The following is a 26,961-nucleotide window of genomic DNA, read 5'->3' as shown; positions in this document are numbered from 1 at the left end:
CTCACCTAAGAGGGGCCCTGACAATCCACCAGTCTATGGACAACCTGCTTTGTCCTTTTGATGCTGAGGACTTAGGCCACTGTGTATTGACTACTTCCCTGCAATCTTGTACCAGAAGTAGAAGGCTCTGGGACTTCCCCTGTTGTCCATTGCTAAGACTCCATGCTCCCAATGCAGGGGACCTGGGTTCAATCCCTGGTCAGGGAACTAGATCCCACCTACCTCAACTAAGAGTTTGCATGCTGCAACTAAAGATCCACAGCAAATTAATTAATTAAAAAGAAAAAGGCAACTCTGGCCTTTGAAATAACCGAATTTTGGCACCTTAGATATGGGTCTACTTTTGGCCCTGCTTCCAGTCCAGGCTTTGGATTTGGTTTCCTGATTTGATCATCCTAGACTCCACTTGCTTGACTAGGGCTTTCCAGGACTGGCTTTCTGTCACTGCCCTGCCTGCAAGATTAAAGGCATTTGGGCTGACTCTACTGCCTGTCCAGGGCTTGGTGGCGGGGGTGGTGGCCGCAGGCCTGCTGCTGTGATGACCAATGGGACATTGAGATGTGGGAATGTGAAACTGGTGAATGGTCACCATATGGGGAGGTGGAGGGTGGGAGGAACTGGGATACAGAGTGTCAGGAGAGCAAGGCAGTGTTTGTGGGCCTGTTTGCCCTGAAAAGGAATGTCTCAGGTGAGTCAGCCCACCCATGTTCTCCAGTACTAAGCAGGGGAGGGAAAAGCTAGAGGAGGCCATTTGCTTAGAGTTGAAGGTGTAGGAAGTAGAGGAAGACCCCATCAGAATGATGGAGAAAGAACAGGCACCCCCCTCTTCCAGTTCCCCAAGACTTCAAAGTCCAGTGACTTGATTTACATCCAGTGCTTTATTAAACATAAACAGTCTCACAAGGAGATTACATGTGGCCTCAGGTCAACAGAGAGTATGGGTAAGTGTGTTGGTAAGAAAGAGGTGCGAGGTCCCTGATCTGTGCTCTGAGGGGTGGTCAGTCAGGCGGGGCCTGGGCCAACCAGTAAGGCAGATGAGGGTCCCTGTCCGGAGGACTCACTGCTCCTGGGTGCCCCAGGAGATGTAGTCGGGCCTTGTGGCTGCATGGTACTCATCGATGAGCTGCTGCACAATCTCCCTGGATGTGTCCAGCTCGTCAAAGTTCTCCTTGAAGATGTCCTCCTTGCGGAACTGCTCCAGGAAGGCCTCCCGCTTCCGCAGCTTGTCGTACTGGCGACAGGTCCGCTCGAAGAGCTTAGGGTATACAAAAAGGACTTAGGGTAGAGAGGGGTCACGGAGAACTTCAAGGAACCATGTGGCCCAGAAAGCCAGGGAACCAAGGCTGGGCTATCCCCACAGTAAAATAGCCAGAAGCAGGGGCAGCAGGGTTGTAGAGAGATAAGGAACTACCAGGAAGATGACTATGGGGCTCACCGAGGAGATGCTGGTGTGGTTGGCCATCATGAGCCCACTAACCCTGTGGGCAGAAGGCAGGTAGGGCGACTTCCTAGACAGGGCCACCTGGATGCTGGCGGGGCCCCAGGGGATGAAGTTGGCCAGCTTCCGTTCCCGGATCCTCTGCAGGCTCTTGTGCACCTGGGGTGGGCACAGGAATGGTGGTGGTAGCCTCTCCTCTACCCCTATGGGCTCCGGGGGTAGGACAAAGGGGCTTCACCTACCTGGGTGGGGTCCACCTCCCCCTGGATGATGTTGAGGATGGCAATGTAGCAGTGGTTGGTCTGGCGATCCCGGCCTGTGGACACCATCACGTTCTTGGGCTGCAGCAGTCGCCTCATGACGTCCAGGACCGTGGTCTTTCTCACGCTGGCCACCTGGGGGGAGAGTAGCCACAGGGCAGCCCGGCACTCAGGGCAGAGGAGAGAGACGCATGGACAGAGAGCACGAGGTGACGCACAGCCCCATCAGACCCAGGGGAGCCTGGTCTCTGGGGAGTGTCCTTAGACTCAGGTCCTCACTGAGGCATCAGAGATCTCAGTCCCCCCGAGCTCAGCTAACTCATGCCCTTGTGCAGGAGCATCAGCAGACTCCATACAGCCCGGGTCCTAAAGGGCACCACAGGCAAGGCAAGAGGAGAGCAAGTCAGCCAGGAAGCAGGGCCTCCAGGTGCAGCAGAGAGAAGGGAAAGGCTGGTCAGGGCCTGCTGGGCCTGAGGGCTGCTCTTACCGACTGGTCCGTGGTGAGGGGGGTGTAACCAGTCATGAGGAAGTGGAGCCGTGGCGTGGGAATGAGCGAAGCGATGAGGCCGATGAGGTCATTGTTCATGTAGCCGGGGTAGCGCAGGGTGGTGGTGCTGGCTGACATGATGGTGGACACCTGGGGACAGCATGTCGGGTCATGGGCCTTGTCCTGGGGGCCTCCCTTCCCTAGATGGTGCTTCGGGAAGGAGGGAGTCCAGGAGCGGGGGGCTCACCAGCTGGTTGATCTGGGAGAATGAGGGATTCTGGATGTGCAGGCGGTCTGTGGCAATCCGGTTCAGGGCAGTGTTGTCCAGCACCACCTGGGGGGACAGAAGAGAGTGTCAGACTTAGGAGGACAGACAGGACAGGAGCTCTGCCTGAGTCTGGGCTATGACGGTTCATTTCCCTGGTGCTTCATGGCCAGAAAGACCCATCCAAAAGAGACTTGAACAAGACTGGGGCACAGGAAGGTTCAAAATGGGACTTTTAAAAATGCATGAAAAGATGAAATAGACAGGGGGGTTGGGACTGGAGTAAGGGAGACTCCAGGACTTACCACACAGTCAGCATTCTGGGTCAGCCTCTTGAGAGTGAGCAGTGAGTTGTAGGGCTGGACCACCACATCGCTCATCTCATCCTGGTTGGGAAACACTGAGTATGTCTGCACCAGCTTCTTGGGGTACCTAGTGGTGTTTGAGAAAGGATGGTCAAGGGCAACAGACTAGAGGCTTGGTAAACTTGGGGCTTCTAATGACTGTCAGGATGGGGAAATTGGGGTTCGGGTCATAGGACAGCAGAGAAGGGAGACTTGACTTTTGGCAGTCTGTAACCCCAAAGGTGGGAAGGGCAGAGAGACATCTTAGGACCTAGAGTTTTAACTCCAAATCAGGCTTACTCCCTGAATCTTCATCAAAGATCAGGATTCTAGACTCTGGTTCCAACCACTAGGAGTGTGATTGGGTTCCTGGTCATTGTACCTTTCCTTCCTCAATACAGCAGGGAACGGAAGGGCCCTTTCCTGCTCCAGTGAATGGGAAGGTTTTATCTGGAGGGCCTCCCAGTCACCTGGGAAACCAAATCTTCTCTGTCCTTCAAAACAGACTTACCTGTCATTGAGCCGTTCTAAGAGGTAGGAGCCCAGGCCAGAGCCTGTTCCCCCAGCGATGGAGTGACACAGCACGAAGCCCTGCATGGGGAAGGGGTGGTCAGTATCTAGGCTTCAAGTGGCAGGACTTCCAGTTTTACCCATCTTATAACTTCTTGGACTCCTATCTTCCCAGGACCTCTCCTCCACTTCCCTCCCCCCACCCCTCCCCCAACACAGATTAGCAGACTCTTCGTTATTTCCAACAAGGCCCTGTGGCTTCTGTCCAGTGCAAAGGTTGCACGGGGAGGGTCCCACACCTAACAGACGGCTTCTAAAGGGTGCTGCCTAGCGGTCCCCTGCTGGCCGTCACCGGCATTCCTAAGATGCTCACCTCTAGGCTATCGCTGCCATCTGCCTCCCGGTCTATGATGTCGAAAATGTCCTCATGGATCTTCTCTCCCTGTACAGACATGGAGGGCATCAGAGTGGGGCAGGACTAAGCGACAAGACTAAGGGCAGGACTTTGGCCTCGGAATAGCCACCCTCCATTCTCCTTATAGTACCTAAAAGTCCTTTTCGGAACACAGTGGTCCTGCTTTTTGTTTGCACTGAAAGGTAGTACAGCCTGGTGGTTACGAGCAGAGTCTCTACATCCAGACTGCCTGAATGCCTGTATTGGCTCTAGGTCTAGTTAGTCAGGTGACTCTGGGCATGCTACTTCATCTCTCTATACCTCAGTTTCCTCATCTGTACAATGAAGGCACTAATACAGGTCCACAGTGCCTTATCTAAAATTCTTGGGGCATTATGTTTCAGAATTCAGATATTTCAGATTCTAGGAGGGCTATATGGTGTGTATAACACAAGCTAAGTAGAACATCAGTGGGGCAGGGTTCTGAGCGGTGCTAACCAAATACATTAATATTTCTTTAGTGAAAGGAATGAGAAGTGGCAGCAAGTTGAACAGAAACTATAAACTAGCTTATCTCTATTGAGATTTGGTTTTGCTGCTAAATAAGTAGTTATAAATCCTCTTTTGGTTTCAGAGTTTTCTGGATTCTGGAAACCTACAGAGACTGTGGACCTGTAGTACCTACCTCTAGGATCGTTGGAAGGTCTGGGTAAGTTAATTTATGTAAAACACTAACAATGGCCTGGCATCCGGCATGAGCCAAGTGCAATCTCTTATGACCATTACATAGTTCGCTCAGAACCCCCTCAGTCACATCTCTTTCTCCACTCATATATTCTCCATCTGGTTTATCTTCTCTTTAGGAAGTCATAGGGCCAGTCCCCATGCAGGAGTGGAGTTCTTCTGCCAGGGAACAGCAAATGACCTGGGAGAATCCACTGGCCCAGTTGTTGCCAGCTCCTCCTCCATGCTCTGACAGGTAGATGTTCTCTGGGTTGTAGAGCTTGGCATAAGGGGAGTTGAGAATGGAGTGGATCACCCTGGGCTCCAGGTCCAGCAGCACTGCCCTCGGGATGTAGTGCTCATCGTCTGCCTGTAAAGGGGAGTTTAGGATGGGCCCAATCAGCTCGGGCCTGCCCAGTCCTCCAGTCCTCCCAACCCTGGTCCTGCCTCCCTCCCTCTTCAAGCCAGCCTCCCTGGCTCCTCTGCCTAGTGGGCTTCCCAGTACCAAGCCACTGCCCTTCCCTTCAGAACCCCTGGGCCACTACCGGCCCTGGCTAAGTCCCTGGGGGCACCTGGTAGAAAAAGACGTCCTTGCGATCAGTGCCCTCGGTGGCGAACTCCTCCACGATGCCCTCGGGGCTGATACCATGCTCGGCGCACAGCTGTTTCCAGAACTCGAACCCAACTGACGGGAGGAACGAGGGCGGGAAGAAAGAGGATATCTGGGTCTGGGCAGGTTCCAACTAGGAACTGGGGGACTCAATGCCTGGATCCAGCGATAGGAAGTCAAGCTTCGGGAGTCTCTCGTGTCAGAGGAAAGGGCAGTATATCAGCGACTGGGCAGAGGAGGGCCCCTTGGGGTTGAGCAGCTGGATACTGGGTCAGGCATGTCCCACCTTTCAGAGAACTACGATTCTGGGAAGGGCAGATGGAGTTCAGGATCCCACAGCGAGATCCCGTAGAACCTAAGAAACCCTGGCTAGTGGAGGGGCCGGAAGTTCGCTCACTCTGATTGCCGCACTGGCCCAACTGTAGGGTGATGATCTCCCTCGGCATCTCTCCTCTGGCAGCTGCGTTGCAGCCGCTCTCTACAGCAAAGCTACCGCTCTCGCCACAGAAAAGCTGCCTCTCCCGCCAGCAAAGCCGCCGCTCGCTAGCCCGTTGCACTGCGCATACGCCAAAACTTGCCCCGCCCCCAAACTTCCTCTGTTCCAATGAAAACTGAGTTCTGGGGAGGGCACTTCCTTACTCGTTCGGCTTCAGCCCTGCAGACTGCGCGTGCGCAGCTCCTGATTGGGGCGCCGGGGACGTAATTTTGACGCACTGTTCTTCTTTCTGGGATGTACGCGACCAAGGGCCTTCGCGCAGGCGCGTGTGGAGGGATGCAGCCTCCCTCGCTGTTTGGCGCATCTGCGCAGTTGATATTATTGTGACTGTCGGGCCGTGGCCCCGGATGTTGTGGCTGCCGGGGGGAGATGGCGGAGGCAGAGGGGGTGGCCGTGGCCCCAGGCCCAGCCTCCGGTCAGACTTTCAAGGGTCGCCGCCCTATGTCAGGCTCCTGGGAGCGAGACCAGCAGGTTGAGGCGGCGCAGCGGGCCCTGGTGGAGGTGCTGGGGCCTTACGAGCCTCTGCTGAGCCGAGTGCAGGCAGCCCTGGTGTGGGAGCGGCCAGCCAGGAGCGCCCTGTGGTGCCTGGGGCTGAACGCGGCTTTCTGGTGAGAGAACTGGATCCTCGGAAACCCTCCGAGGCGCGAATTCGTCAGGTTTCTCTAAGGCTCTGTCTCTCGCCTCCTTTGTTTTCTTCGCTGCACTGGCTCCTGCCTGTACCTGCCTAATTTTGTCTCACCTCCTTCCACTCTATCCCGCCTGAGGCTTTGGCACCGCAGTTCTTAGGGCCTTCCAGTTGTTCCCCCTGCTTTACGTGCACCCTCGCCCCGCACATCTGGCAGGAGCTTCTAGTAACATCTTGCGCCGCTCGCAGTGAGCGAAGGCGCCTCATTTAAGCCAAGAGAAGCTGTGTCCCGTTAAGGCCATCACCTCCCTTCTCTTGTCTGCTCAACAGCCTCGAGATCTTAGTACTTATTGTTGGGGTAGGTGAGTAAGGCGTGAGATCTTGAAAAGGGATCCATAGGTGTAACAAGGAAACATGCTTAAACGACCTGAATTAGCATGTTAGATAGACATCTTTTTGCCCACTCAGGAAGTTTAAGAAGTCTGAGAGTCCTTGAGAGCCTCCATAACTGCAACTTGAAAGAAAATTACAAGCTTTTGAAGACAGTTATGAAATAGTAATTGTGGGATTTCACCCATTTCAAAGCCACTTAAGACGACTTCTCCGTGTTCCAAGGAATTAGAGAAGCATCCTTCACCACGGTTTATATGCAAGGAAATTGAGGGTGTCTAATAGTGTTTGTTTTTCTGAGCTGGGATAGTAGGGCTAAAAATATGCTTAAAGAATCTGTCTGTGTCATCCTGTGTGAAAATGGAGCTGCTGCTTCCCTGAGTTGTCATCTCCTGAAGTGAACTTAGGTCTTCATAGAATCTGCCAAGCAGAGTTTGGATTTATTCATAACTGGCGAAGTATTACTGATCAGATTCTAAGGGAACTCAAGTGTAGGGGGGACTTCTACAGCTGAATGAAAAATAAAGCAGTTCTGGATAAGCCTGAAACATAACAAAGTGTATGTTTCCAAAACATAACTGTTTTTGCTAAGAATATCTTTCCTCTTGAAATTCTTGGTTTTAAAACCAAAATATTTGTTATCCTTTGAAAGAATGTTTTTGGTGAGCTGGAGCAAAACAAATAATTCCAAGTTCATTGACAGGAAGACACACTACGGAGGTATATATTACAGTAATCGTCTCCTGGTTTGAAGAAGACTTGGGTTAGAGGTGTCACAGCAGTCTCTGGTATTTGTTGCTTCTAGAGTCTTGAGCAAACTTGATGAACTTTTCCTTCAGGATTCTTCATTTACTTTTGGTAGTGCTTCTTCCTTGATCCCCAGGTACCTACTCTTCCCCAGGCTCTCTGTCAGAAAACTTTTAACTGTAGCACCTCATTCTGGAGCATTTACCCAAATGACCTTATCTTCTTTTCCTCTCACCTCCACATCCCCTCCACATCCCAGACCGTAGCCCCAGACCATTAAGTCAAAACTTCTTTGCCTACAATGGGATTGTATTATTAGGAAAAGAGCTGATCATGAATCAGTTTGTATTAAAGTGTGACTGACTGATGTATAAAAACATTGGAAGCATTTAAATGAATTCTGATAAAGCAAGGGTTTACTAATGCACATAGATCAGTAGCATGTATGTTGTTATTTTTGAGGAGAGGACCTTCCACATGATCCTTGCCTGAGAAGGATTTTCTATGTAGAATATGGGGTGGAAGTCTGTTCTTCAGTTCAGTTCAGTTCAGTTCAGTTGCTCAGTCGTGTCTGACTCTTTGCGACCCCATGAATTGCAGCACACCAGGTCTCCCTGTCCATCACCTTCTCCTGGAGTTCACTCAGACTCACGTCCATCGAGTTGGTGATGCCATCCAGCCATCTCATCCTCTGTCATCCCCTCTTCCTTCTGCACCCAATCCCTCCCAGCATCAGCGTCTTTTCCAATGAGTCAACTCTTTGCATGAGGTGGCCAAAGTACTGGAGTTTCAGCTTTAGCATCATTCCTTCCAAAGAACACCCAGGGCTGATCTTTAGAATGGACTGGTTGGATCTCTTTGCAGTCCAAGGGACTCTCAAGAGTCTTCTCCAAAACCATAGTTTGAAAGCATCAATTCTTCGGCATTCAGCTTTCTTCACGGTCCAACTCTCACATCCGTACGTGACCATTGGAGAAACCATAGCCTTGACTAGACGGACCTTTGTTGGCAAAGTAATGTCTCTGCTTTTCAGTATGCTATCTAGGTTGGTCATAACTTTTCTTCCAAGGAGTAAGTGTCTTTTAATTTCATGGCTGCAGTCACCATCTACAGTGATTTTGGAACCCCCCAAAATAAAGTCTGACACTGTTTCCACTGTTTCCCCATCTATTTCCCATGAAGTGATGGGACCAGATGCCATGATCTTCGTTTTCTGAATGTTGAGCTTTAAGCCAACTTTTTCACTCTCTTCTTTCACTTTCATCAAGAGGCTTTTTAGTTCCTCTTCACTTTCTGCCATAAGGGTGGTGTCATCTGCATATCTGAGGTTATACATGTGTTTAAATGTTACAGTTACCTTTAATTTGCTGGTTCCCAATAGCATTTACTTAAGTTTACTAATATGCTATGTTTAAAATGTCAGATCCCTTTCTCCTACTCCTGGGTCTCTTAATGCATTGATGCCCATTGGTCTTTATCTCTGGCATTTCCTGGTAGCTTGCCTGCTGTGTATCCAGTAGGCATTTACTCTTGTTACATTCCCATCAGGCTCTAAGTAGGTGGGGGAGAGATGTGACAAAATGAGGGTGTGACTCTGGAGAGTGAAAGAACAACTGGGTGCACCATTTATGGAGAGTGAAGGGGACAAAATGCCTGACTGATAGTGGTGAGGGTCCAGAAGTGAGGGTTGTTTAGCATTGGAGTTCACAGAGTGGTTTGTTTTAGGTAATGAGCTTCCGTGGAAGGTGATTTGAGGTTCAAAATAAAAGTCAGACTACATTCCAGTAGCATCAAATTGAATATGGGTGTAGGCATTTTGCTTTGGAATGTCAAAGAGTAATTGCTTTATTCTCATTTCATTTAAAAAGGTATTTAGGACATGCAGGTGGGTCTTCGGTGCAGGTCAGAGAGAAATCAAATCTGAAGCATTTTATTTTTCATTACTTGTTTTGAATAATGATACATCATTAACTGAGGTGTTTTATACATTTCGAGGTATTAGAAGACTGAATAGGAGTACAAACAAATCATCAGAATTCAGGTAGGTAGCGCTTAACTTTCAATGTTCTGTCTTCTCAGTGGAGGTTTTCCTGTACCTGTGAATGTGCCCTCTTACATTTTAATAAAGAACATAAAAGATAGAAATAGATGAGATGCCTCGCTCCTATAGTATTTCAAGGCTTTCCTTCTTATTTTTCCAGTTCCAGAAAAATTACAGTGATTGTGATCTTTAGTCTGTATTGTTCCTTGTCACTTATATGTTATTTTCTCTAGCATAACAACAGAAATATCAGGCCTTCCTTATCAATATCAGGCCTGTATTTTCGTTAGCCTTAACAGCACCTGTAAATGAGTGATTTGGGGGAAGAATATCTGAGTCAGCAAGAATCTATCCTGACAGGATAAGAAAAAAACAGGTTTTAGTAACTTTTGGCTGGACTCATTCCTAGGAGATAAGGGAAGGATAAAGGAGCCCTGGAAAGGAGTGTGAACTCTAAGCCCTTGCACTGCCTCCTATGAAAAGCACATGGTTCAAGGCGGTAGGGGGCTGGGGGTTGGGGGCAGATGATTGCCGAGCTCCTTTCCAGGTTTTCACATTCTGTGATTCTAGGTGGTTAGGAATATTGATTTAGAGCAGTCCACAGACTTTTTTTTCTCTTTGATAAGATCTCTGTTGGGATCTGTTTTTAGAGTCACTAGTCTGAGTTAACCATACTATATTTTAGGGGGTATTAGGAAATCTCTTGTTTTTGCAATGGGAAAAGGTGACTCCCCTCCCTGCCCCTCCCCCCCAGGAAAAATATCCCCAAGTAAAAAAATGACCCAAGAAGTGATTGTACTGCAATGCTGATTTAAAAGGTTAGAATTTGAGGGGGGAAAAATAGTAGTGAGAGATAGGAAATGGAAGGGAGGGCCTATTAAGTAGAGGCATTTATTCTGTGGAAAAAAATATCTATACATCAAATTTCAGATGGAATCTGTTGAGCAGATGTTTCTGATGATGGTCTTTGGAGGGTTCTTGCCTTTGGTAGCAGGAAGGACTCCCAGAGATGCCTTGTTGTTGCTCAGTCGCTAAGTCGTGTCCAGCTCTTTGCTCCCCCATGAACTGTAGCATGCCAGGCTTCCTAGTCCTTCACTGTCTCTCTGAGTAGGGAGGATTCCCAGAAATGCCTTGGCTTCCTTTTTTTTTTTTTTCCTTTTTGCCTCTGTTTTGCCAAAAGTTTTTATCTGTTCTGATTTTAAGATTGGGTGCTTTCTGTCCATTAACATAAGGTGGGTCGTTTGCAGCTAGCTGGTTTCATTTCTGGTTTTGTACAGGCAGCAACCAGTGCTACACGATACAGGTTACGTTAATTTTTTTTCTTTCTAATTTACCAGTGACTGGCTCATTAACCAGACAGCCGCAAGTGCTGTACAATAATGGGCTTTCTGTCCCTATAGGATGGGCTGCTTTGTTCTGAAGTGCCACTGAGAGAAGCTTACTCTGTAATAACAAAGAAACCCAGAAATAGTATCTTCTTTGATTGAAAATAGACATGTGATCTTTCTTTTGTTTATGATTATAGCAGACTCTTAAGTTACCGATATCAATGATGACAATCATAGTTGACCTCAAAAAATTGTTTCTTTTTGGAATTTCTCATGACTTTTCTGGATACCAGATTGTTTTTCTAATAAATATTTTATTTAGACTGATAGTTAATTGAATTTTAGCCCCTAGTAAAGGGGGTGGATAATTTATAAAAGGACAAAACAAATAATAAATCAATGGATATATACATTTTTATTCATTAATAATAAAAAATCTAGTATAAGTGGCAGTGAGTTACTAATTTCTGCTTATTAGGTTTTTAAAAATGATAATATTTAATTCTGGGCAAAATATGGAAAATCTGGTGTATGGTTGATAGGAATATGAATTTGACAGCCTTTCTGGAAACTAATTTGGCAACAGTATTAAGACACTTAAAAAGTTACTACCTTTTCAGGGGCTTGGGAGAAATGAGGAGTGATTGCTAACTGGCATGGGGTTTTTTGGGGGGTGATTAAAATGTTCTGAATCAGATAATTATGATAGTTGCAACTCTGAGATACCAAAAAACACTGAATTTGACTGTTTACAAGGTATATTTTATGGTATGCAAACTGTATCTCTGTAATGTTGTTAAAATAGTTAATGGTTTTTGATCTAGTACTTCCATTTAAAGTAATCATAAGTAAGTTCAGATTTATGCTCAGTGATACAGAGTTTTATTACCTCAAAAATTGGAAGCATCTCAGTTCAATTAGGGAAAGGTTTAAAAACTAATTGTGTCTGTGTATGATGTAATTAATCATCCTCAAGTTGTCAGTGCTTTTCTGGTGATAAAGGAAAACATATCTGTGGATTTTTAAATGAAGGAGAACGTTTTGAAACCAGGTAGCCTGTATCCTTCCATGGAGTATTTTATATGTGAATATTTTTTTAACTGAAGGGAATAATCTCTCTTGATACTTTGGGATATGTGTGTGGATAATGAGTTATTTATTTTTTAAGCTTTTTACTGTGGAAAATTGGAGAACATATATATAAGCAGGCAGAATAATATTATGTATCACCATGTACCTAGCTTTAAAAATGTTCAGTTCTTGGCCAATTTTGTGTCTTCTATACCCCAGTTCTTTTCCACCTCCTCCTTTCTTGTTTTGAGGCAAGAAACCAGTTTGTCCTGTAAAGTGTCCGACAGATTGTATTTTGCTGATTGCATCCCTGTGGCTTAACACGTTCCTCTGTGCTCTTCTGTGTGTTTCCTATAAATTGGTAGCTAAATCTAGAGGCTTGACCAGATTTAGGGTAAAAAAAAATTTTTTTGTCAGACTGGTAATAGTGTATTAATTTTATTGTTATTTTCTTCCTTAATTATGAACTATATTCTCTGAAATTTCTTCTACAAACATGCTTGCCATTAGAAATAAAAAAAAATAAATATCATTAAGGAAAAGTCTGTTGTGAGCCTTCTGCAGTTGGGCAATAATCAAATTAAATAGTTCACATGTGATTACCGACTGAGCTACAAGGGAAGCCCGTGAATATCCAGAGTTGACTGCAATTGTAGTTGTTTTTGCTAAGTTGGAAAGTTCTCATGATGATTATAGTTGCTGAAAAAATGTTTTGCATGTTGTCTTATCCAGCTTGTACACTGTTATATCTGTATGTGAATTTTTTGGCTTGCAGAAATAGACATTGGAGGACAAAACTAATCCAGAGGAATCCTCCCTTATTTGTCTTCATTCCTTACTTATACCAATCTCACAAGTACTTTATCTTCAATTATGTCTTGTCCTTGTACATAGTTGCAGAGTTGGTTATTTTTTTAACAGGTAGGCCTCCAATGCAGTTCAGTTCAGTCGCTCAGTCGTGTCTGACTCTTTGCAATCCCATGGACTTCAGCACACCAGGCTTCCTTGTCTATCACCAACTCCCAGAGCCTACTCAAACTCATGTCCATTGAGTTAGTGATGCCATCCAGCCATCTCATCCTCTGTCGCATCCAAGTTACCTCCATAAAATAAAAGTATAATGTGACTTCAATATATCCCAAACACACCAATCTGAGACTGATATTTCCTTTTGTTTAAGAATTTAGTATTGAGGCCGAAGGAAAGGTGTACACACTTATCCATATTTTTTTATATTTGATAGGCCCCTAAAGGAATTAATAACATTTGATATTGTCTTCCCTGATGGCTCAGTTGGTAAAGAATCCGCCTGCAGTGCAGGAGACCCCTGTTCGATTCCTGGGTTGGGAAGATCTGCTGGAGAAGGGATAGGCGTCCCACTCCAGTATTCTTGGGCTTCCCTGGTGGCTCAGCTGGTAAAGAATCCGCTTGCAATGCGGGAGACCTGGGTTTGATCCCTGGGTTGGGAAGATCCCCTAGAGAAGGGAAAGGCTACTCACTCCAGTATGCTGGCCTGGAGAATTCCATGGACTGTATAGTCCATGGGATTGCAAAGAGTCAGACATGACTGAGTGACTTAAAATTTGGGGGCTTCCCTTGTGGCTCAGCTGGTAAAGAATCCACCTGCAATGTGGGAGACCTGGGTTCAATCCCTGGGTTGGGAAGATCCCCTGGAGAAGGGAAAGGCTGCCCACTCTAGTATTCTGGCCTGGAGAATTCCATGGACATAGTCCATGGGGTCACGGAGTTGGACGCACTGAGCGACTTGGAGTTTGACTTTCAGGTACCTTGGAGGGGGCTTCCCAGGTGGTGCTAGTGATAAGAAGCTTATCTGCTAGTGCAGAAGATGTAAGAGATGCTGGTTCAATTCCTGGATTGGGAAGATCCCCTCGAGGAGGAAATGGCAACCCACTCCAGTACTCTTGCCTGGAGAATCCCATGGACAGAGGAGCCTGGCAGGGTCCATAGGGTCCCATAGAGTCAGACACAACTGAAGTGAGTTAGCATGCATGCATGCAGGTACCTTGAAAAGATCAACTCTAGTGGTTTGAGGTGAACTTTCCATTAATTAAGATTTTATCTATATGGAAGAAGCTATTTTTCCAAGAATTGTTATTTTACCTGGGGCTTCCCTCACAGCTCCGTTAGTAAAGAATCCACCTGCAATGCAGGATACCTGGTTGGATTCCTGGGTTGGGAAGATCTGCTGGAGAAGGGATTTCCACTCCAGTGTTCTTGGGCTTCCCTTGTGACTCAACTGGTAAAGAATCCACCTGCAATGTGGGAGACCTGGGTTCAGTCCCTGGGTTGGGAAGATCCCTGGAGAAGGGAAAAGCTACCCACTCCAGATCATGAGGGACCTTTTATGACAAAGGGTACTGAATTTTATCCTGCACATAAAGATGAATCAGCAAAGAGTTTTACACATGGTGTATTTGCTGGATCATGAAGGCTAAAACTGTGAGCATCTTCTTGAACCAGATTAATCCTGGTCAGTAATGCAACTGGCCTGGAGAATTCCATGGACTGTATAGTCTCTGGGATCACAAAGAGTCAGACATGACTGAGCGACTTCCATTCACAGAAAAGCTTTTCTTCCTCTTAAATTTCTGCATTGGCTTGTTCAAGGAAAGGTTATCCTGTGTCTGGCTCTAAAATTGCATTATTGACTGGGATTAATCTGGTTCAAGAAGGTGCTCACAGTTTTAGCCTTTATGATCCAGCAAATACACCATGTGTAAAACTCTTTGCTGATTCATCTTTATGTGCAGGATAAAATTCAGTACCCTTTGTTATAAAGGGTCCCTCATAATCTGACTTCTTCCTCTCTCCCCATACTCATCCTCTCCCTCTGTTCTTTATGTTTGAGTTCTGTCAGACTACTTGTAGTTCCCTAAATATGTTATGCCAGCTGGCTGTTCTCCCTCTCTGAATATCCTCTCCTTTCTCACACTCTTTTCCTGTGTTGTCCTACCATTTCAAATCCCAGCTTAGATGTCCTCATTGTTATTGTTATCTTATCATGCTATGTTACAAACATGTACTGACATAAATCCACTTGAGAATAAGGTCCATGTGTTACTCTTTTCTGTAACTGGCCTACTTACCATAAGGCCTCAGCATATAGTAGGCAATCAATAAATGTTTGAATTGAGTTGAAGCATAGGTGGGGGCTTGAACAGACTACTGAAAGAGTTCAGCTCTTCGAGAAACTGTATTTTTATTGCCATCGTCTTTGAAAAACTGACGTTTCTTAGGAAAGTTTAGTATCCTTTCTCTACCCCAGTTTGTATTTGCATTAGCAGTTGTGATCTGGGAAGTGGAAATTGCAGACAGTCTGGATTGCCTCCCTCAAGAGCCCTCCCAGGTACTTCAGAGAACAGAGAGTCGTGCCACGTCCTGCTGCTGGGACATAGAAGCAACAGCTCGGGGGAGCAAGATGCTCTCAGCCCTTATCCCTGGCCTTGTTAAACTTCTTTGTTTGTTGAGGTGATGAACTGGCTTTGGAGAGAAGATTAATGGCCTTGGGGCAGCTCTTGAGGCTTACTCCTGTTAAACGACTTTCATTCTTTAATTTCGTGTATAATTACAGTATCCTTGAAGTGATGGGGTGGAAATACTGGAATAGGGTTGCCATGAATGACTGGGTTTCTCTAAGTTCTTGGTTTCTTCCATCTCTCACTTTTTGTGTTGTTTAAAATACATAACATGGATTCATATTTATTGAAAACAGTGCAAAACATCTAGAGACCAAAATTAAAGTTCCTCTGACAGTCCCTGCATGCATATGTGTATTCATAGATACACACAGATACAGCTTTAAAAAAAAAAAAGGATTATACTCTTAGTATGGTATTCTGTGAATATGTCAGGTCATTAGGTCATGTGTTGTATTGAGAAAATGAGATTGTTTATAACCATGAATGATCTCTTTGATCAGTTGCTGTGATGATAGCTAATAACACTGCTCCTTTGTAAAATTGAATAGGACATATATATTGGGCATATATAGGTGCCTTGTGTGTATTTTCTTGTCTTTTTAGCAAGATCAACCATGGTAGTTTTAAAGATAGTTTTATTTGTTTATATTTGCCTCTGCGGGGTCTTTGTGGACGTGCAGGCTTTTCTCAAGTGTCGGTGAGCAGGGGCTACTCTCTAGTTGAGGTGCCCAGGCTCGTCATTACAGTGGCCTGTTCCTGTTGAGGAGCATGGGCCCTAGGGCATATGGGCTCAGCAGTTGCAGCTCCCGTGCTGCAGAGCACAGGCTCAGTAGCTGTGGCGCACAGGCTTAGTTGCTCCACAGCATGTGGGATCTTCCTGGACCAGAGATTGACTCTCTCTCTTCTGCATTGGCAGGCGGATTCTTTACCACTGAGCACCAGGGAAGCCAACTATGATACTTTTATAAGTGATTTATGTATGTTGTTTCTAATACCTACGAACAGTCCTGCATGATTTGTTATTGTTAATATCACATATAGATGAGGAAACTGAGGCTTAAGGAGGTTTAAGCTAAGTTACTCAGAGTCATACAACTAAGAATGCCTGTTCAGAGAATAGACTCAAGTCAACCTAGCTTTAAAAGCCATACCTCACTGCCCTGCTGAACTGCTTCTCTGGTGATGCATTTGGCCTCCCTCAGTTCCTTGGTGGCTCAGTGGTAAAGAATCTGCCTGTCAGTGCAGGAGACGCGGGTTTGATTCCTGGGTTGTTAAGATCCCTGGAGAAGGAAATGGCAACCCACTCCAGTTCTTGACTGGGAAATCCCATGGACAGAGTAGCCTCGTGGGTTAACTTAACAACTAAACAACAACAACAAAGATCTTAGAACAGTTGTTTCTCAAACCATCTTCAGTGAAGGACTAGTGTTGTCATTTTCCCCAGTCTATATCTGATCAATATTTTTGTAAAATACAATATAAATAAGTTACTAGATAAGTTAAAAGGGCACACAAAATACAAACCCAAATATATCCTTATGTTCGAAATTACTTGGTCAAATTGCTATAAAAATTGCTAAATTCTTGCTTTCAGTTTCTGTACTTACTTCCTGACAGTCTGGTAAAATCACTGGACTACAGACACTCTGCAGGGCACTGCCCTGAAGGCTTTTGACTTGGATCATAGAAAGACTCATAAGAACCAGTCTTTTTTTTTTTTTTGAAAAAAAATTTTATTGTGAAAGATTTTAAATATATACAGAAGTAGAGAGGAGAGCATAAAGAATTTCATGTACTCATCACCCAGCTTCAGCAGTGAAGAACTCACAGTCAGTCTTATTTCTTCTTTCACATCCTTTGCCCCTTGGCAGGCTATTGTTTTGACAGAAATCCCAAATACGTCATTTTATTCATAAATATCTTAGTATGTATCTCTGAAAGATAGGGACTCTTTAAAAACATAACTTCCATAACATCATCATATCCCCCCAAATTAACAATAATTCCTTAATATTTTCAGATCTACTGTCAGTGTTCTGATTTCCCCAATTTTTTTGTAAACATCTGTTTATGCAACCGTATTTATTCCTTCAAATAATAATTAGCTTTTCCTTCATTCTGTTAATGCGATACATTACAGTTGTTGATTTTTGTATCTTGAACCACCCTTGGGTTCCTGGGATAAATGCCTGGAATTAGTCATGGTGTATAAAATCCTTTTAATATGCTGCTGAATTCATGTTGATAATATTTTATTGAGGATTTTTGCCTCTATATTCATAACGTGTATTGGACTGCAGTTTTCTTGTAGTGTTTTGTCTGGCTTTGGTATCAGTAATGTTCTCCTCATTAAATGAGTCAGGTTTTCTGGGAAGTTTGAGAAGGGTTGATGTCAATTCTGAAGAACTGGTTTTTAGATGGAGCTTTAGTGCTCACTTTCTATGTGTCCTTGACCAAGGTGGTTCACTTTTTTGAGCCTTTGTTCCTTTATCTGAAAAAGGATGTCTGATTGAGTTAGCTGTTCTTTAATGCACCTCTGTCAGTTTATTGCCCTGAACCAGCATCTAATTTTATAGAAAGATGTTTTCATCAAAACAACTCGTTCAGTTCGAGAATGAATTTTGGGGATTCCCTGGCTGTCCGGTGGTTAGGACTCTGAGCTTTAACTGCTGAGGGCCCAGGTTCAGTCACTGGTTGGGGAACTCAGATCCCATAAGCCATGCAGTGTGGCAGAAAACAGACAAGAAAAAAGATGAATTTCTTCTTGAAATTAATAGAATCACAGACTTGAAAGTTGAAAGCGGCTCTTAGTTTATTTGATTTAGTCATTTGCCTTTGCAGAAGCAAATTCTTATCTCTACACTGTAGGTAAAATAGCTAAAGTCCATTGAGTTTAAGTGATTTTTCTCAAGGTGTATAGCTAGCGCTTAAGTCTGTTTACCACAGAACCAGTAGTGCACATATGGTCTTTTATGAAATTAGCTTAAGTGGATAATGATCTTCTCTTTTTCCTTCCCCTTAGGTTCTTTGCCCTGACATCCCTTCGTCTTGTGTTTTTACTTGCATTCAGCTCAATGATTATTGTGTGTATAGATCAATGGAAGAACAAAATCTGGCCTGAAATAAAAGGTGAGCTTGGTAGGATTTGGAACGTTCTGAACCAGAAATTGTCTGTCATTTTTACCTGTAGTTGTAGGAGTTTCTGGAGGAGTATGTGAAGCTGGGAATAGCTTTTGAAGTCTGAATTATTTGCTTTAGGAGACACTTGAAGGGCTAGTGCCCCACCCCCAGTTCCTTAGAGCTGACTTCTGTCCTTCCCATTGTTGTGAAGCTCAGGAAATCTGTATCCACCACCTGAGATATCCTTTCCTTCATAATTGGCGTGAGGAATAAATAGTCCTCAAGTTGTTAAATAATTTTCCTCACTGGATACTGCATCGTTACCAAGGCAGTATCAATTTGCCTCTCAGGAATTTCTTTTAAATTGTTTAAAAATACTGATAAATAGGAGGTTAGGGGAGTAAGGAATAACAGCAGCTTTGGGATTTGGGAGCGAGGAGAGGAGTAAGAGTGGCATTACAGTTAGCAGAAGTAGGCAGCGGCAGGCTGGGCAGTTGGTTTGGGTGGAGTGAGAGTGAGGAAAATTGATGTAGGCTGGACACGTTATTTTTGAAGTGCTGGCAGAATATTCAAACCAGAGGGTACAGTTTTTAAATACATTACCATCCTATTTCGCAGAGACTTCAAGGAATCATATAGTTCACCCACCTGTCCTATGGCTGGTGAATGTCAGAAGACCTTTCATCACTGATTGTAGTTAATGGGTCTCTTTTGAATAGCAGGTTTCCAGAGTTAAAGTAGTCATAACATGCCCTCATGACCTGGCACACATTGATGCATACGAGCAACCCAGACACACTTGAGGGGTGGGTGGGATGAACTCTTTGTGTGCACCTAGGCTCTCAGCTGCAGTAATCAGAAGGGGCCCTAATGCGCCGTTTGCGCTCCCACCCCATCCTGCCGGAGAAATGAGCGGGCATCGCCCTCACTCCCTTGTCTGTAGCTCCCTAACTGGCGCTGTAACATGGTGTCTCCTTTTTATTGGCTGTTACTGTTTTTCCTTTTCTCCAAACCTATTAAAACTTGAGCTATCAGACCAACAGCCTAACATTTTCATATTTTGTTTTCCCTACCAACTAATGCTGGTGTTTGTTTTAATATTGTAGTGCCAAGACCCGACGCATTAGACAATGAGAGGTATGGAATGCTAATTAAATCCCTTTTTGTTGCTCTGATTGATTCTCTTGTTGTAATATTCTGGTTACAGGTTGTTAACTCCATGTTCTGGATACAAATTAGAAGCTGAGAACCTAGTCTGTTGCAAATAATCATTTTAACAAATCCTAAAGTTCAGGCAGCAGTAGGTTGAGATGCTCAGTGTCCTGTGGTACTTGTAAGAGACATTTCTGAGAAAGCAGCATTAGCGTGCTGACGTACCAAGGAATTATTCAGCCTGTGTAAAATCTTAGAGGCAACTTACCTCATTTGTCTCTGGCTTTTATAAAAACCAGGCCATTTAGTGTTTTCTGTGAACTTTGGCCATTTAAAGTTCCTGGTCAGAAAACACATTCGTTTCTGGCATCAGCAAGCCAAAGATCCCTCTTGTGGCTTACAGCTCCTGCTTTCATTTTTCAGTTCATTCATGTCATATGTTGGATTGTCTCTGCTGGGTTTGTTTTGGTTTTGTTTTATTTGTTTTCTCTCCAAGGGGCACATCCATTGGCTCCACCTCACCTGCCGCAGTGCTGTCAGACTGTGCTTTACGTTTTCTCCTGGATTGCAATCACAGTGAATTGCAATAGTCTGAGCACAGGAAAGATGCTTTTAAGCACAAAGGGCCTAGGAGCTGGTGGCAGGTTTACACATGTGGATTGGGCTGCTGGCTCAGGGTGGAGGTGTCAGAACAAGTTTGCCCTCCTAGTCCTTAAATTCAAGTTTCAACCTGGAGAGCCGAGAAGAAAGTCGTGCTTCACCTCTAGAGCACCTCGGGCTAGCCACTCCCCAGCCCCTATTTAAACCCGGAACCATCGGCTGCCTTCAAAGTGAGATGGGGGGAACCCTCAGCACCCTCCTTTCACAGCTCCCCCTTCTCTTTCCCGTAGCTGGGGTTTTGTGCACCCTCGGTTGCTCAGCGTGCCCGAGCTCTGCCACCACGTAGCTGAAGTCTGGGTTAGTGGGACCATTTTCATAAGGAATCTTTTGCTTTTCAAAAAGCAAAACCCAGGCAAGGTAAGACTCTTCCCTTTTTCACTCTTATTTCTGGCTTCTCAGTTCAGTTCATGCTAAACTGAAACAGCCCTTTTACCTTTTACTACCTATCCTCATTCAAGAACGAAAAGACCATGGTGCTGGTAGAGACAAGGGAAGTCATAGGAAGGGGCTTCTGACCAGCCACTAGGACTAAGGCAAGAACTCGATGACTCCTTCAGGTGCTTGCCACTTAGATTAGGCCATCTTCCTGCCCCAAGATGGGAAAGAAAGCTTGCTTGTGTGCATTCTGTGTCATATTAAACATGTGGTAAGTGGTTGAGTTTTTTCATTTTATTTTACTTTGCCTTAAAAAAGCCCACCACCAGCACTTGTTTTCAGAGAGAATTTTTGGCTCAGTCCTATTCAAACCATTTCCCAGCACGAAAGGTGCAGCCCTGTGGGGTTAGCCATGTGAGAAGAGTTTGAATAGAAGTGGACATGCTCCCTTTCCTCCCCAGCAGAATCACCAGCAGCAGCAGTGGCTAGGTACATGTCATTCTGACATGTCCATGGTTTATTCAGAGGTCATAGAAAATCATTTCAATCACATCTCCATCTTACCTGCCCCACATCCCCACCCCATCCCCTGCCATATAGCAGAAACTTAATATTGTTTCCTGACATCCCTAGTTCTGCTTGCTGAGCTGTGGGATACTGACCTTTTTGGCTGTCTTGGGCCGCTACATCCCTGGGCTCCTGCTCTCCTACTTAATTCGTAAGTATGGTATATACCTCCCCCACAAGCTTAACGTACTCATAGCTTTTCTAGCTGTAGCTAACTTTGTCTAGAGAGAGAACTTTTATATTTTTGTTCTCCAGGAAATGACCTTTTTTATTTTCATGTCCTGTTTAGAGTCATGAAAATACCTTTCTTCTTACCTGTGTCAAGCTCCCACATATAAAGTCCTTTTCTTACCAAGTTTTAGAAACTGACAAGGGTCCACTAACCAGCTATAAAGAAAGGACTGTCTGTCCCTATTTCAGGAGGGAATTTTTAGAGTCAGTGTATTGTGTAACAGTAGGACATAACTCTTAGGATTCTGTTCTAGATTCTGTTTACTCTGTAGGTTACTAGGTTTTGTTTACCTGGAGCACTTCCCCCCACCCCACCCCCCCAGAGCAGTTTTGTAAATGTAGTTACTTCATATTGGCATGAACTCTGTCTTCCTGAGGCTGGAAGAACTGAGCAGTGATGACCCTGGTGATTAAATAGCAGAAACTCGAATGATGTTGTGTGGCTGCCGAGGCGTCGTTAGCATCTGGTCTTGTTGATGCTCGGTGACACCCATATGCAGGTGACAGCACTGATTCTGCCCTTGATGCATCAGCAGCATAGTCCACTGTGCACGGCGCTGTTGGGGCTACAGAAGTCTCTGACCCCAGATCTTCACCTCGTGAAGATGACCTGCAGAATTAAGCAGGACCGTTCCACACTGGGTCCCAGCCCTAAGGACACACGGCGGAGGGACAGTCAGGACTGTGTATGCAGCCCTTCCTCCATTTCACCACTCTTTCTCACTCCTCTCAGTTGTCACTGTCATGATGTGGCCCCTCGCTGTGTACCACCGGCTGTGGGACCGAGTGTATGTGCGGCTGAAGCCCGCACTGCAGCGGCTGGACTTCAGCGTTCGTGGCTACATGATGTCCAAGCAGAGAGAGAGACAATGTAAGTGTCCAGGGGAGCCTCCCGTCCGTTTGGGCAGTTGGGGAGGAGAAGCCCAGAGGTTTGGCATCATAGGTCCTTGAACGTGGAGAAGTGGGATGTGGTTGCTGTATAGGGGGGTGGTAGGGAAAAGTGATGATCTACTCTAGGGAAATCTCTGCAGGCTTACCAGTTTTTCCCTTTGGAATTCTAGACACTCCCATTTTAAACAAATATGAGAAAAGTTCTCCCAAGTCATATAAAAGACAGTGAAGATATTCCCAGTGTTAGCTGCTTTTTATGAAGCACGTCCCATGTGCTCAAGCACTGAGCTGGCTGCTTTGCATACGTTGTCTGTACAACACCCTTAAAAAGAGGGTGGTATTTTCCTTTTCTGGTTGAGGAAACTAAAGCTCATGGTTAGTAAATGGCAGAGTAGGTCTTTTAAACTCCTCAGCTGGGCCTCTGTTCACTCCTGAAAGCTGCCTTCCCAAAGCGATTGAAAACTGGCTTTTGAAGCCTGGTGTGTACTAGCCTGAGGTCCTCCAACCCACAAGCAACAGGCAAGCGGACTTTTCCCTCTCTTCCGTGGTGCGGTCAGGCTGGGTCTGCATTAAGCCCTGGCCTTCTAAGAGCCCTGCACACGAGCGCCAAGGCCCGGCTCTGCCCGGCGCAGCCAGCTGAACAGCACTACTCCTCAAAGCCTGACTCAGCCAGGTGGGGTGTCTCCCTTCGCCTTCTCTGTGATAGTGTCCACTTTTCACACTGATATCTGATCTTGAGGCTTGTTGACAAGTCTGGTAGTTGATCTGTCCAGAACAAAAAGGGTTTCTTTCCTGTGTTATCATGTTATCAGCTTACCTTGCCACTTAGGCAGCTCCTTCCTCAGACATCGTTCTGTAGGTTTAAGGGGTTCATTCTCTGGTATTCTGACTTAAATGCCTTTGAAATTCAAAGGGGGCGGGAGTTTGCCCTCAAGGGAAGGTGTTCATGGCTTCTGCTCTTCCCACACAGTGCGTCGCAGAGCTCTCCACCCAGAGCGTGCTGCGGACAACCACAGTGACAGCGAGGAGGAGCTTGCAGCCTTCTGTCCTCAGGTATCTGGGGTGTGGGAGCTGCCTCACTGGCCAGTCTTTTTAGCTCCTTTGTTACCATCTGGTACTCCTGTTTAGACAGTAAACAAGTTTCCAGGCTCACTGTGGGCTCTCCAAGGACCCAGCTTCTTGCCTTTCTCCAAGGACGTTCCTGCTCCCAAGTGCAGTGAGGAGAGAAGCTAGTATTATATTGGGACTTTGTATGTAGATCTCAGTTTGAGTCTGGTGAGGAGCACACCCTCTTCCACGTCTCCTTTTAACCCCTGCCATCAGGGCAGAACTTCTGCAACTGACCTGTTCTCTCTTTAAACAGCCCAGCTTGCCTTAGGTCAAGCGGTAACCTGTGCATATCCTCCCAGCCACCTGTGAAAAGTATTCTCTGGGTCAGTTATTTGCTTCAGAGTATAAGTGGCGGGTTGACTCTCAAGGCTGCTTTCCTTCCTGGGCTCAAGATTGATGAAAATGAGTGTTTTCCCTGGGGGAGCAGCCTGAAAGGGGTCAGGATTCTGACTAAAGTTGCCATCCATGCCTGGTTACACTGTTAGCCTTAGGGGTAGCCTTTGGGGCCAGCTCACTGGTGAAGCTGTAAATGGCAAACTGCACCTGTTTCTGCTGGCACCGTTTCTTCATGCTTGTTGGTCTTGTCTTTTCCTCAGCTGGATGATTCCACTGTTGCCAGGGAACTGGCCATCACAGACTCCGAGCACTCGGATGCTGAGGTCTCCTGTACAGACAACGGTACATTCAACCTTTCACGGGGCCAAACACCTCTAACAGAAGGCTCTGAAGGTGAGAGGAACCTTGGACCCAAGTTGATACTGGCTCTGACTGTTGCCGCTCAGCTTTGCAGGCAGCAGGGACGCTACCCCCGCCTCTCCTGTTTTCCGAGCTGTGGATTAGGTGGCGGAGCAGCTTCAGGGGCATGGCTCCAGCCAGATGGCACTGCTGCTCCCCTGGAAGTCCTCAGTCGCTTAGTGGCCTCAGGATCAAAGCTCATGGGGGACACGGCAGAGAAAGGGGAAGTTCTTTGGCCAGTAAAGGTAACAGCAGTCTATAAGTGGAGCGGGAAGGCTGACCAGTGCCAGAAATCCAGAGTGGAAACATCTGGTTATTTGGGGCTGACGTGGTGGGGCTGGGGCACAGGAATGCCAGGCAGTTGCCATGTCTCAGACACTCCTCTGTTCTCCCAGACCTAGATGGTCACAGTGATCCAGAGGAATCCTTCGCCAGAGACCTTCCAGACTTCCCTTCCATTAACGTGGATCCTGCTGGCCTGGATGATGAGGACGATACCAGCATTGGGATGCCCAGCTTGATGTACCGGGTCCCACCGGGGGCTGAGTCGTCTCAGGGCCCTCCTGCCAGCCGGGAAGAGGCCGCACTGCCAGAGCTTTTGCTTGGTGCCCTGCCTGCAGGATCCAACCTCACCAGCAACCTTGCTAGCCTGGTTTCACAGGGCATGATCCAACTGGCCCTGTCAGGGGCCTCCCAGCCAGGCCCTTCTGGCCTACCTCCCCGGAGAGCCACCAGAGGTGTCCTCAGGGCACCCAGTTCAGACCTGGACACTGACGCTGAGGGGGATGACTTTGAACTTCTGGACCAGTCAGAGCTGAATCAGCTGGACCCTGCCAGTTCTAGGAGCCACTGAGGAGAGACTTCCTTTGGGGGGGGTCACTGTGGTTTCAGTTTTTTTTCTCCCCATTCCACTTAAGGTGAAGGGGCAAGGGAAGAACCCAGGTCCCACTCTCTGAATTATATATGTATGCACGGTGGCCTCGCTGATGCCCAGAGGCCTACTCAGAGAAGATCCTCACTCCCTTGCTATCAGCTAGATGCTGATATCTGAGCTCAAGTCACCGAAGTGAGAGTGTGCTCCCCTGAGGGACACTTCTCTCCATCAGGATGGTGGTACTTTTGGGGAACAAAGTAGTCAAGGGTATTGGTTCCCTTTTGAGGGGATGCTGCTGTGTGCTTCTAGGTCTGGGTGCTGAGGCCCTCAGTGAATAGATCCCTTCCCTTCCTCCCTCCATTTATCATCTCCCTAGAGCTCCAAGTCAGGCAGCTGGAAGAGTTTTACTGTCCTCTTTTGCTAAGCCATGGTTGATTTGCTTTTTTCTAAGCAGACTTGTCCTTTGGTTCTGCAGAGCAGGCCTGCTCCCCTTGCCTCAGCCCATCCTCATTTCTTGAGGCCTACCCCCTAGTGCTCCAGAATCTTGCTTGTGAAGTTTTAGAATGTGAACATGAGGTGTGGGTGGGCCTCTTCCACATTACTTTGGGCTGTGGGGTCAGTGGGTTGGGAGGGTGAACGCCTCTGTAGCTCCCAGACTCACTCACTGTTTTGGAGCTGCTTGGTTATTTTTGGTGCTGCTAACCCCTGGCTCCATTTGCCCATCAGCCTGAGCAACGAGCATAGCAATACCATACCATTCCATACCTATTTCCGTGTTCCCGTTCCTTCCCCTGCTCCTCCTTTGGAGAAGCAATAATCCCACACAGGCCATGTCAGAGTAGCACTTTACAGACGGCTCAGTGGCATTCATCCCAGGAGCCACCAGCTCTTCTTGCACCAGCTCTTCTTACCCTCTGTTCAGCTCCTTTAATAATTTTGTTTTCAACTGCCCAGTTTGGCAAGGCCTCTTTTAAGATGAGCCCAGTTAGCAAGAATGTGTCTGTAATCAGCAGAAACCCCTGTATGGGGTATCTGTTCTACTCCCCCTAGTAAAAATCATGTGAGACAAAAACAAAATGATCATTAGTTCTAAACCCATGCCTCCCCAATCAGAGCTCAAGCCTAATTCTCCTCATCATCTTTCCCTCCACATAAATTAACCCTTTGCTGATCCTCAGGGACCACTCCCTCCAACACCCTGCACCTGGGTGATGGATGTTGGACAGAGCCCGTTTTCACGTGCTGCAAGTGGGAGTGCACTAACGTGTTTGCTCTTGGTTGATGGACAAGGTAGAGGCCAGGGAGTGAAAATAGTCAACGGTGAGAGGAGAGAAGAGCTTGGTGTCTGATTCAGTCACTTCCCTTTGTGTGAAGTTTAGAGTAACAGCCTCTCTCTCACTTTAGGGTTCTCAGACTTTAGGACACCTCTTCTCAGAGCCCAGATGTCTTACAGGTGAGCTCTGATGTGGAAGAAAACAGGAGGTGTGGGAAAGGAGTGGGATTTTGTGCGTTTGCATGAGTGTGTGTAGCTTCAAGCCTTGGGAGTTGGTAGGAGGGAGAAAAGGAAGGAGAACAAAATCTTTGGAAGGTGTGTTTTGTACCTGCGGATCCTGCTCTGAATGTCCTTAGTCCTCCACTGTGAATCCGGATGGGGGTGTGGGTGGGAGGGGTGCTGGGGAATAAATCTTGTATGAGAACAACCTTTAAGAGACTTACGTTGAATGGTGTCTTAGCCTTGAAAGGTCTTGCTAATCTGAGATGTTAGAGGAGGTGACAGCCTCAAAGAAAGCCCAGTGTGTGAGGTACCCACTTGCCCATCCTTGGTTTTTTGTTTTGTGACGGCCAGAAAAATCACCATGGTAGGAGGCTACCCCCCATCTCCAGGGGAGCCCAGATAGGAGCATAACTGGCACTCCTGGCCAGCATCTAACCTGCAGTTCCAGCATTTCTAATTCTTAATATTGTCCGCTAAACGTGTGAAGAGAAGTACAGGTTTCAAAGGCTAATGAGATTGAGGTAATAGAGGCTTTTAAAAGTAGCACCATGCCCCACTGGATTGTTTGAGCTGCAGCAACAG

General features: G+C 46.3%; 2 protein-coding genes across 3 annotated transcripts; one reads left to right on the top strand and one right to left on the bottom strand.

Moving 5' to 3' along the window:
- Positions 1-890: 890 nt before the first annotated feature.
- TUBG1 (tubulin gamma 1) lies at positions 891-5,542 on the bottom strand. 2 transcript variants are annotated; one of them, XM_068976423.1, is made up of 11 exons: positions 5,429-5,542; positions 4,994-5,106; positions 4,624-4,791; positions 3,651-3,746; positions 3,306-3,385; positions 2,756-2,882; positions 2,433-2,519; positions 2,186-2,335; positions 1,681-1,833; positions 1,436-1,597; positions 891-1,255 (listed from the first exon to the last, which is right to left on the bottom strand). In XM_068976423.1, exons 1-11 carry the CDS (start codon positions 5,475-5,477, stop codon positions 1,058-1,060), a joined length of 1,383 nt encoding a protein of 460 aa, XP_068832524.1. In that variant the 5' UTR covers positions 5,478-5,542; the 3' UTR covers positions 891-1,057. The 2 variants fall into 2 exon arrangements, with proteins under 2 accessions (XP_068832524.1, XP_068832525.1); XM_068976424.1 differs by having other exon boundaries at positions 3,678-3,746.
- Positions 5,543-5,873: 331 nt separating this feature from the next.
- Positions 5,874-26,518, top strand: RETREG3 (reticulophagy regulator family member 3). The gene is made up of 9 exons (XM_068977131.1): positions 5,874-6,135; positions 18,192-18,298; positions 19,396-19,426; positions 20,332-20,458; positions 21,110-21,194; positions 22,008-22,145; positions 23,136-23,218; positions 23,872-24,004; positions 24,406-26,518. The coding sequence occupies exons 1-9, from the start codon at positions 5,897-5,899 to the stop codon at positions 24,861-24,863; spliced, it is 1,401 nt and encodes a 466-aa protein (XP_068833232.1). The 5' UTR covers positions 5,874-5,896; the 3' UTR covers positions 24,864-26,518.
- The last annotated feature ends 443 nt before the right edge of the window (positions 26,519-26,961 follow it).

Source organism: Capricornis sumatraensis, chromosome 8 (assembly GCF_032405125.1).
Source record: "Capricornis sumatraensis isolate serow.1 chromosome 8, serow.2, whole genome shotgun sequence".
NCBI classification, from domain to species: domain Eukaryota; kingdom Metazoa; phylum Chordata; class Mammalia; order Artiodactyla; family Bovidae; genus Capricornis; species Capricornis sumatraensis.
This window is presented reverse-complemented; position numbering and strand designations above follow the sequence as displayed.